We start from the raw sequence: 11,364 nt of genomic DNA, 5'->3' as shown, positions 1-11,364 counted from the left end.
TCCATTCCAAGTGCGACTCAATTATAGCATGCGTAATTTATAAGATATAGGCAGTGCAAGTTTTCTCAAATGGAGCTGCAGCTTCTAACAGAATTCTCTTATTCCCAAGCAGGACTTATTTGTACCAGAAGTAGTTTTCAAGATATAGAGTGTGGAATCGTTTGGCGAATGGAATCGCCATTTCACAGCGAATTCACATCATTCCAACTGGAACTCAGTGGCAGCAGGCGAAGTTGTACAGGCAGGTCAAGTTTTGTCAAATGGAGCTGCAGTCTCTAAGCGAATTCTCTTCGTTTCAAGCGGGACTCACTTGAAGCTAGCGTAGTTTTCGAGATATATACTAAGGAAGCTTTTGGCGAATGGAATCGCAGTCTCTTGGTGAATCAATTTGGTTACAAGTGGGACTCGGTGGTAGCAGGCGTAGTTCTCATGATATAGGTAGGGTAAGTTTTTGCAAATGGAGCTGCCGTTTGTAAGCGAATTCTCTTCGTTCCAAGCGGGACTCCTTTGTCGCAGGCATAGTTTTCAAGATATAGACTAAGGAAGCGTTTTGCGAATTTAATCGCAGTTTTGCGGCGAATTAACTTCCTTCCAAGTGGGGCTCAGTTGTAGCAGGCCTAGTTTTCAATACACTGGCAGGGTAAGTTTTCGTGAATGGAGCTGCAGTATTTAAGCGAATCCTTTTCGTTCCAAGAGGGACTCATTTGTAGCAGGCATAGTTTTCACCTTAGAGATTAAGTAAGCATTGGCGAATGGGATCGCACTTTCTCGAAGAATTGACTTCGTTCCAAGTGGGGCTCAGTTGTAGCAGGCCTAGTTTTCAAGATATAGACTTACGTAGCGGTTTGCGATTGGAATCGCAGTTTCGTTGCGAATTAACTTCTTTCCAAATGGGATTCAGTAGCAGCAGGGGTAGTTTTCACGGTACAGGGAGAAAAGTTTTCGCAAATGGAGCTGCCGTTTCTAAGCGAATTCTCTTTGTTCCAAGCGGGACTGCTTTGTCGCAGGCGTAGTTTTCAAGGTATAGACTAAGGAAGCTTTTGGAAAAAGGAATCGCAGTTTCTTGGCACATTAAATTCGTTCCAAGTGGGAGTGAATTACAAGAGGCAAAGTTTTCAAGATATAGGTAGGACAAAGTTTTGAGAATGGAGCTGCAGTTTCTTAGAGAATTCTCTTCGTTCCAAGCGGGACTCATCTGTAGCACGCGTAGTTTTCAAGATGTAGACTAAGGAAGCTTTTGGCCAATGGAACTGCAGTGACTTGGTGACGTAACTTCGTTCCAAGTGGAAGTCAGTGGTAGCAGGCATAGTTTTCAAGATACAGGCAGGAAAAGTTTACCCGAATGGAGCTGCAGTTTCTTAGAGAATTCTCTTCGTTCCAAGCGGGACTCATCTGTAGCACGCGTAGTTTTCAAGGTATAGACTATGGAAGCTTTTGGACAAAGCAATCGCTGTTTCTTGGCATATTAAATTCGTTCCAAGTGGGAGTCAATTGCAGCAGGCAAAATGTTCAAGGTATAGGTAGGGCAAGTTTTCGAGAATGGAGCTGGAGTTTCTCAGTGAAATCTCTTCGTTCCAGGCGGGACTCATTTTTATCACGCATAGTTTTCAAGATATAGACTAAGGAAATATTTGGCGAATAGAATCGCCGATAAATGGCTAATTAAATTCCTTTCAACTATGACGCCGTGGTAGCAGGCGTTTATTTCAAGATATAGGCAGGGTAAGTTTTCTCGAATGGAGCTGCAGTTTTTAAGTGAATTCCCTTCATTCCAAGAGGGACTCATCTGTAGGAGGTGTAATTTTCAAGATATAGACTAAGGAAATATTTGTCCAATGGAATCGCCTATTCATGGCGAATTAACTTCCTTCCAACTGGGAACCAGTGTTAGCAGGCGTCCTGTTCAAGATATAGGCAGGGCAAGTTTTCGCGAATGGAGCTTCATTTTCTATGCGAATTCTCTTCGTTCTACGCGGTATTGGATTGTAGCACGTGTAGTTTTCAATATATAGAGTAAGGAAGGTTTAGGCAAATGAAATTGCAGTTTCTTGGCGAATTAAATTCCTTCCAAGCGGGACTCAATTGTACCGGGTGTAGTTTTCAAGATATGGACTAAGGAAGCTTTTGGCGAATGGAATCGCAGTTTCTTGGCAAAGTAACTCCATTCCAAGTGCGACTCAATTATAGCATGCGTAATTTATAAGATATAGGCAGTGCAAGTTTTCTCAAATGGAGCTGCAGCTTCTAATCGAATTCTCTTATTCCCAAGCAGGACTTATTTGTACCAGAAGTAGTTGTCAAGATATAGAGTGTGGAATCGTTTGGCGAATGGAATCGCCATTTCACAGCGAATTCACATCGTTCCAACTGGAACTCAGTGGCAGCAGGCGAAGTTGTACAGGCAGGGCAAGTTTTGTCAAATGGAGCTGCAGTCTCTAAGCGAATTCTCTTCGTTTCAAGCGGGACTCACTTGAAGCTAGCGTAGTTTTCAAGATATATACTAAGGAAGCTTTTGGCGAATGGAATCGCAGTCTCTTGGTGAATCAATTTGGTTACAAGTGGGACTCGGTGGTAGCAGGCGTAGTTCTCATGATATAGGTAGGGTAAGTTTTTGCAAATGGAGCTGCCGTTTGTAAGCGAATTCTCTTCGTTCCAAGCGGGACTCCTTTGTCGCAGGCATAGTTTTCAAGATATAGACTAAGGAAGCGTTTTGCGAATTTAATCGCCGTTTCGCGGCGAATTAACTTCCTGCCAAGTGGGGCTCAGTTGTAGCAAGCCTAGTTTTCAATATATTGGCAGGGTAGGTTTTCGTGAATGGAGCTGCAGTATTTAAGCGAATTCTTTTGGTTCCAAGAGGGACTCATTTGTAGCAGGCATAGTTTTCAGCTTTGAGACTAAGTAAGCATTGGCGAATGGGATCGCACTTTTTCGAAGAATTGACTTCGTTCCAAGTGCGATTCAGTTGTAGCAGGCGTAGTTTTCAAGATATAGACTTACGTAGCGATTTGCGATTGGAATCACAGTTTCGTTGCGAATTAACTTCTTTCCCAATGGGACTCAGTAGCAGCAGGCATAGTTTTCACGGTAGAGGGAGAAAAGTTTTCGCAAATGGAGCTGCCGTTTCTAAGCGAATTCTCTTTGTTCCAAGCGGGACTCCTTTGTCGCAGGCGTAGTTTTCAAGATGTAGAGAAAGGAAGCTTTTGGCCAATGGAACTGCAGTGACTTGGCGACTTAACTTCGTTCCAAGTGGAAGTCAGTGGTAGCAGGCATAGTTTTCAAGATACAGGCAGGAGAAGTTTACTCGAATGGAGCTGCAGTTTCTTAGAGAATTCTCTTCGTTCCAAGCGGGACTCATCTGTAGCACGCGTAGTTTTCAAGATATAGACTATGGAAGCTTTTGGAAAAAGCAATCGCTGTTTCTTGGCATATTAAATTCGTTCCAAGTGGGAGTGAATTACAAGAGGCAGTTTTCAAGATATAGGTAGGACAAAGTTTTGAGAATGGAGCTGCAGTTTCTTAGAGAATTCTCTTCGTTCCAAGCGGGACTCATCTGTAGCACGGGTAGTTTTCAAGATATAGACTAAGGAAGCTTTTGGCCAATGGACCTGCAGTGACTTGGCGACTTAACTTCGTTCCAAGTGGAAGTCAGTGGTAGCAGGCATAGTTTTCAAGATATAGGCAGGAGAAGTTTACTCGAATGGAGCTGCAGTTTCTTAGAGAATTCTCTTCGTTCCAAGCGGGACTCATCTGTAGCACGCGTAGTTTTGAAGATATGGACTATGGAAGCTTTTGGAAAAAGCAATCGCTGTTTCTTGGCATATTAAATTCATTCCAAGTGGGAGTCAATTGCAGCAGGCAAAGTATTCAAGGTATAGGTAGGGCAAGTTTTCGAGAATGGAGCTGGAGTTTCTCAGTGAAATCTCTTCGTTCCAGGCGGGACTCATTTGTATCACGCATAGTTTTCAAGATATATACTAAGGAAGTATTTGGCGAATAGAATCGCCGACTCAGGGCTAATTAAATTCCTTTCAACTATGACGCCGTGGTAGCAGGCGTTTATTTCAAGATATAGGCAGGGTAAGTTTTCTCGAATGGAGCTGCAGTTTTTAAGTGAATTCCCTTCATTCCAAGTGGGACTCATCTGTAGGAGGTGTAATTTTCAAGATATAGACTAAGGAAATATTTGTCCAATGGAATCGCCTATTCATGGCGAATTAACTTCCTTCCAACTGGGAACCAGTGTTAGCAGGCGTCCTGTTCAAGATATAGGCAGGGCAAGTTTTCGCGAATGGAGCTTCATTTTCTATGCGAATTCTCTTCGTTCTACGCGGTATTGGATTGTAGCACGTGTAGTTTTCAATATATAGAGTAAGGAAGGTTTAGGCAAATGAAATTGCAGTTTCTTGGCGAATTAAATTCCTTCCAAGCGGGACTCAATTGTACCGGGTGTAGTTTTCAAGATATGGACTAAGGAAGCTTTTGGCGAATGGAATCGCAGTTTCTTGGCAAAGTAACTCCATTCCAAGTGCGACTCAATTATAGCATGCGTAATTTATAAGATATAGGCAGTGCAAGTTTTCTCAAATGGAGCTGCAGCTTCTAATCGAATTCTCTTATTCCCAAGCAGGACTTATTTCTACCAGAAGTAGTTGTCAAGATATAGAGTGTGGAATCGTTTGGCGAATGGAATCGCCATTTCACAGCGAATTCACATCGTTCCAACTGGAACTCAGTGGCAGCAGGCGAAGTTGTACAGGCAGGGCAAGTTTTGTCAAATGGAGCTGCAGTCTCTAAGCGAATTCTCTTCGTTTCAAGCGGGACTCACTTGAAGCTAGCGTAGTTTTCAAGGTATATACTAAGGAAGCTTTTGGCGAATGGAATCGCAGTCTCTTGGTGAATCAATTTGGTTACAAGTGGGACTCGGTGGTAGCAGGCGTAGTTCTCATGATATAGGTAGGGTAAGTTTTTGCAAATGGAGCTGCCGTTTGTAAGCGAATTCTCTTCGTTCCAAGCGGGACTCCTTTGTCGCAGGCATAGTTTTCAAGATACAGACTAAGGAAGCGTTTTGCGAATTTAATCGCCGTTTCGCGGCGAATTAACTTCCTTCCAAGTGGGACTCATTTGTAGCAGGCCTAGTTTTCAATATATTGGCAGGGTAAGTTTTCGTGAATGGAGCTGCAGTATTTAAGCGAATTCTTTTCGTTCCAAGAGGGACTCATTTATAGCAGGCATAGTTTTCGCCTTTGAGACTAAGTAAGCATTGGCGAATGGGATCGCACTTTCTCGAAGAATTGACTTGGTTCCAAGTGGGATTCAGTTGTAGCAGGCGTAGTTTTCAAGATATAGACTTACGTAGCGATTTGCGATTGGAATCGCAGTTTCGTTGCGAATTAACTTCTTTCCCAATGGGACTCAGTAGCAGCAGGCATAATTTTTCACGGTAGAGGGAGAAAAGTTTTCGCAAATGGAGCTGCCGTTTCTAAGCGAATTCTCTTTGTTCCAAGCGGGAATCCTTTGTCGCAGGCGTAGTTTTCAAGATATAGACTAAGGAAGCTTTTGGAAAAAGGAATCGCAGTTTCTTGGCATATTAAATTCGTTCCAAGTGGGAGTGAATTACAAGAGGCAGTTTTCAAGATATAGGTAGGACAAAGTTTTGAGAATGGAGCTGCAGTTTCTTAGAGAATTCTCTTCGTTCCAAGCGGGACTCATCTGTAGCACGGGTAGTTTTCAAGATGTAGACTAAGGAAGCTTTTGGCCAATGGAACTGCAGTGACTTGGCGACGTAACTTCGTTCCAAGTGGCACTCATTTGCAGCAGGCATAGTTTTCAAGATATAGGCAGGAAAAATTTACTCGAATGGAGCTGCAGTATCTTAGAGAATTCTCTTCGTTCCATGCGGGACTCATCTGTAGCACGCGTAGTTTTGAAGGTATAGACTATGGAAGCTTTGGAAAAAGCAATCGCTGTTTCTTGGCATATTAAATTCGTTCCAAGTGGTCCTAAGTAGTAAACTCATCTCTCTGGGGCTGTAACCTTCATGTCAAATAAACACTAAAATAATTGGGACCCACCACAGCCTCAAGACCCTGGAGCCTCAGTGCAAATGCTTCCTGCTCTAAATTGTGTTTTTGTTTGTTTTTTCTGTTACAAGAGGCTAGCTAATTCAGCTGAATTTTCCTTGGGAGCAGCAGAGCAGTAATTTCAAAGTGAGGTTATCATCAGAAGCATCCTTCACAGCAACATCACTCCAGTTCACACTTCCTTTGAATACGGCTCCAAGAACTGTCCTAGCACCAAATCCGCAATGAACACTAAAACACTAACCTTATTTATTAGATGTCTTCAGAAAAAGCTCAACGATTGTTACTGTAACTACTTATATGATTCGTGTACAGAAAATGGGTCTTGCATGAAAAGTGTAAGAAAGGGGAAAAGTATGTCTTCTAAGGTGACTTTGCCTCACTTAAGGCAGATTTGGAAATTATTATCTCTTCTGTGATATAAACAGTAATTACTGTACTTATCCTGTGGGACTGTGTTGAGAAGACAGTATAAAACAGTCCTCCAAGAAGGTAAGGAGAGGGGGGCAGAGGGATGGGTCCCTGGTTGAGATCATTGGCTCTTCTTCCAGAGGACCTATGTTCATTTCCCAGCACTCACTTGACAGCTCACAACTGTAGGTAATCCGGTCCAGGGTATTCCACGGGCACTGCATGCAACTGTGTGTAAGCATATGACCCATATGCATAAACACAATTTTAAAAATTTAAAGAGAAGTCTGATGGTGTGAACAAACAGACTATTTAACAGTTGTCTAAGTAGTTTGCCCTTCGACCCTTACTAAGTTCACCAGAAAGACTGTGGTTCAGCCTGCACTCTGGGTTCAGTTCCCATCAAATGGGTAGGTTGTGATGCTGCACACCCACTATCTCAGCACAGGTCAGTCAGGTCAAAGGATCAGAGATTCAAGATCATCCTCCATTATGTGGTTTGAGGCCAACCTGAGATGCATGGCGGGGGGGGGGGGGATCAAAATCAAAACAAAAGGAACAACATAAAAGTCAGACTCCCCCAACTTCAAAACGTTCAAGGCTGCCTACTTCCAGGAACCAATTGCAGTCCTCAGAGGGGACAACGTCTCTACCCTTGAGTGCTCCTGCATCAGATCCCAACACCCTGCTCTTCTGAAAGACACTGTGCCTGCCATGCCCCTAGTACATTAACCTCCAGCGCTCAGGCTGATACATGCTCTGCCTTCTATCCTGGATAAATTGCTTGCTCACTGAAACCTACCCAAATGGAATCCCTGAATCAGGATGGGTTAGGAGGAAGCTCTAGCTGGAGAGTCTACCATATTACCACAACAAAACGTTATCAATGGTGTTCCTACTAAATGTAAGAGAGGCCTTTCAGAGTAAGAGCATTCGCATAGAGTCTATGTCTATTTCAGTGCCGATATAAGGAAACTGTGTAAAAATAGTTTCTGAATTAACATATCAACTATGTTTAGATAGAGATTATATATGATATATATGACTCTCTGCATATATAACCCTACCCCTAACCCCTTACTCCTAACCCTAACCCCTAGCTCCTAACCCTAACCCTGTGACATAAAGTTTTTTAACATTACAGGAGAAGCTGGGAAGGCAGCACACCCTATGAAGTGCTTGCTGTGCGTGCATGAAGTCCTGATTTGAATGGCAGCACCCAGATGAAAAGCAGGTCGTGGCAGCACACTTGTAATCTCTGCTCTGGAGAGAAAAACAAGCAGATCCCTAGGGCTCACTGGCCAGCAAGCCTAGCCTAACTGGGGAGTCCCAGGTCCCAGAGAGACCCTGAATAGAAAGACAAGATGGCTCCCAAGCAAAGACATTTAAAGTTGACCTCTGGTTCACACATGCATATGCACACATGTGCATGCACACCCACACTCTCACTCACAAATGAAAAATTTTTAAAAAAGACCGTGAGAAAATAGAAATATTAGAATTGGCGACCTAGTTGCTTGTATTAGAAAAGTTTATTTTTTTCCACTATAAGCTTGTTATACATGATATTAGATAAACGTTTTAAAAAGAATTTATAAATGAATTACTGAGCGAATAAAACTTAACAGTGGGGACTGTCTTCTCTAGCCCTCTAGCTGGCTGGCCTGCCCCAAGGAGGCAGTGTTTGAGTTGAAGGTATTCTGTTGAACTGTAATTGAGATGTCAAACCCAAGGCATTACAAGGCTAGTCAGTAAACAAAACTGGATGTTAACCTGTCAAGTAAGAAACTGTAGCTTCAAACAATGTTTATTTCTCCATCTCTGCTGGTGCAGGCTTTAGGAAAACATGTCTCTTCCTTTAAGTTCACAGAACAAACACAGCCACTGTCAGTGACAGGAACAATGGGCAAGCTCTTAGGGAAGACATCACTTCTGTAGCTCAGAGGCTCTAGGGGAGTTAAAGCAAACACAGATTTGCTCCAGGTCTATGGCATTTTATACCCAGGTAGAATTTCACAAGAGGACTTTGTCTCTACCTACACCAGGAATGAGGCCATTTATCCTAACCCACCCATACCCGCTTCACATGTTGCCAAGACCAAAGCCAGAGCAGAGTTGGTGTTTTCTCCAGGGAGACTGCAAAGCAGGCTCCTGCAGACAGAAGTATGTAAACTGTTACAAAGGCAATGTGGAGAAAGCTACAAGGAACTTACTAAGAAGTTCATGGCATGCTTGCTCACTTTCCTGTGATGTCAGCTAAGGCTGTGCAGTGTTTTGACACATTAAAAAGTGTTGGCTTTGAAGAGGTGGCTCAGCAGTTAGGAGCACCTTGTAGTCCTTTCAGCATGCTACTCAAATCTCTGTATCCATTCTCAGTCAAGCAGTTCACAACTCCCTGTATGTAACAACTCCAGCTTCAGGGGGCCCAAGCCCTCTTCTGGCCCTACCAACACAAGCAGACACAGAGAAAGATAAACACACACACACACACACACACACACACACACACACACACACACACACACACAAACACGAATTAAAAAAAAACCTTATAAAGCATTTTATAGTATTGATTATAGTAAAAACGTCATGGGAGCAACCTTAATGACCACTAGGAAGGGTGAGATTTTATATGGTTGTAATAAATGTTACAGAAATACACTGACCAGAGCATACTATACAGCAGAACAAGCAAGTGAAACAGTAATATGGGCACTGTGAACCCACTGTTGTCAACGGCAACAATATGCTAAAGAAATAACTAGAAATGTACACACGAACCTACATGTTATTTTTGGTTTCTCCAGACAGGGTTTCTCTGTATTCTGTCCTGGAACTCACTTTGTAGACCAGGCTCGCCTAGAACTCACAGAGATCTGTTTGCCTCTCTGACTCTGCTGGGAATGAAGGGGAGTGACACCACACCCAGCTCATACAAAAAAAAAAAAAAAAAAAAAAAAAAAAAGGTGTTCCTTTTTAAATTTCCCAAATTTTTAATTTTTTCAATGAATATATCATTAGAAATATTTGTGTACTTATAGGTGATTCCAGAAAACAGAAAAAACATGTAAAGTGCCTTAAATTCCCTCAGGGTCTTTGGTATCTGCACCTTACCCCCTCATTTTGCTAAGCGATTTTCTTAGTGGTGAGGAGCACAATCAAGGGAATGCCTCCTAGCCAATGCCTTAGTTTCCGGTTCAAGCCCAACTCTTCTGTTTATTCAGCTGCAGAGTACCCCTCTCTTACCTCTCCAGACCACACAGCCCCAAGCCTGTCCTCCTCCTAGGGGCCCACTTGCTCCCAGGTGGCCAGGAAGAAGTGGGTAGGGGGGAAGCTGGACCTGGTCAGCAGGAAGCCTGTGCACAGGTAGCAAGCAGCCAGACACAGCACAGCCCAGGAGGTGTCCTCCATACAGGATCCGGCCACTGCTGTGACTCGAGTGGATGTCAGCCAGGAATGGGGCCATGGCTGGGAAGTCAGTAGGAAAATCATCAACGACATATTAAGTCTCCCTGGGTAAGTCCTGGGTGGAGATGATGCCTTTGGTGCCCACCTACAATAAGACCACAGGGCGGTGAGACAGTTCAGCAGGTAAGGGCACTCTGCCATCAAACCTGACGACTTGAGTTTTAGGACCCGACAGAAGGTGGGATAAAAAAAACAAAAGAAAACAAACAAAAAAAAAAAAAACCCAAAAAACTGGTTGTTCTCTGCTCTTCACAAGCATGAGGTGGCACATGAATCCCGCCTCACATAAACATTTTTAAAAGGGCAAAACAGTGGTCGCTCAATCCCAAGGGCAACCACCAGTCGAACACACCTGCGGTCCGAGGTCTACTGGAGTCAAGAAGACTCCCTCCTCTTTGCAGGTTGAGACACATCCAGGGCAACAAACTCAACTTTGGCGACAGTCCTCAAGTGCACTGCGACCCACAGGTGCGGCCTCTCTCAAACCCGCTCATCTTTCTCCACCACTGCACACCTTGGGCGCCGTGTCCTTAATTAGATTACTATGCCTGCATGCACAGCCTCCCACCGCCCCTAAACGCAAACCGCACTAGCCGCCTCAACTTCATCTTCCTACCTGGGAAGTTGAAGTAGAGGGGGACGGTTCAGCCCTCCCTTGAAATGATCCTTATTCCTCCACAGTAGGGATCAAGAAGCTGCAGCGCCACTGCTAAGCCTGGTCCCCAGCGGCGATGACAGTTAAACAGGGAGGTTAGTTGCTCCACACCCTGGGAAGAAACTACGACCCCACACGAAGCCGCGCACCTCTGGGAGCTGAACTTACGTAGAGGTTGCTGAACTGGACACAGTAGAAGCGTAGAGGTACTGCTAGCTTCACAGCCGCGGAGCTTTCATCATCGCCCTCCCGCGGCAGCCGGTCTCTCCACGACTCCCCGTAAGGAAAGAGCTCTTCAGGACGCAGAGCCCCAGCTCCGGACAGCAGCACCAGCACCAGGAGCAGCGATAGCGGTGATGGTGGTGCCAGTCGCCTGGCTGTCAGGTCCCAAGACATGCTCACTCCTCCCTGGCTCTGCCCTCCACACCTCGAGTCTCTGCAGGCCACAGTGCCGGCCAGACGCCCACAGGGACCTTCGGTCCGCATTGCGGGCCCAACCACCGCACTGATTGGCTACAGCTCTCGGCCACTGACCAATCAGCAAGTCTGAGAAAGTTTGCCAGCGGCCACTAAAACTGGTTCTCATTAGGTTTTCTAAGACTGCTGTAGTCTGGTAAGGTGAGACTATTGGCCAGATCTGGTCTGGGCTGTCCCAACTACTCCTGGGCCACCCACAACTCTCCAGTATGGGTTATGGCTCTGCAGGAGGTGACCTCATGGGCTGGAGGGACACTAGGCACGCGGGCAGCG

The 11,364-nt window shown here is 44.7% G+C and overlaps 1 protein-coding gene across 1 annotated transcript; it reads right to left on the bottom strand.

The window, feature by feature from the left end:
* Positions 1–8,010: 8,010 nt before the first annotated feature.
* On the bottom strand, positions 8,011–11,064 carry LOC148006921 (nidogen-2-like). The gene is made up of 2 exons (XM_087598329.1): positions 10,783–11,064; positions 8,011–10,044 (listed from the first exon to the last, which is right to left on the bottom strand). The coding sequence occupies exons 1-2, from the start codon at positions 11,008–11,010 to the stop codon at positions 9,994–9,996; spliced, it is 279 nt and encodes a 92-aa protein (XP_087454455.1). The 5' UTR covers positions 11,011–11,064; the 3' UTR covers positions 8,011–9,993.
* Between the last annotated feature and the right edge of the window lie 300 nt (positions 11,065–11,364).

Source organism: Rattus norvegicus, chromosome 1 (genome assembly GCF_021556685.1).
Source record: "Rattus norvegicus strain SHRSP/BbbUtx chromosome 1, alternate assembly SHRSP_T2T, whole genome shotgun sequence".
NCBI lineage: Eukaryota > Metazoa > Chordata > Mammalia > Rodentia > Muridae > Rattus > Rattus norvegicus.
The sequence above is the reverse complement of the archived record's forward strand: the minus strand, read 5'-3'. Positions and strand labels throughout refer to the sequence as shown.

What these genes read in the sequence shown, in the direction of transcription:
- LOC148006921 (XM_087598329.1), bottom strand. Translation starts at nt 11,010, where the DNA reads ATGTCTTGGGACCTGACAGCCAGGCGACTGGCACCACCATCACCGCTA. An exon ending in TCCAGTTCAGCAACCTCTAC is followed by an intron (nt 10,045 to 10,782) that starts GTAAGTTCAGCT and finishes GTCTTATTGTAG; the next exon opens with GTGGGCACCAAAGGCATCAT.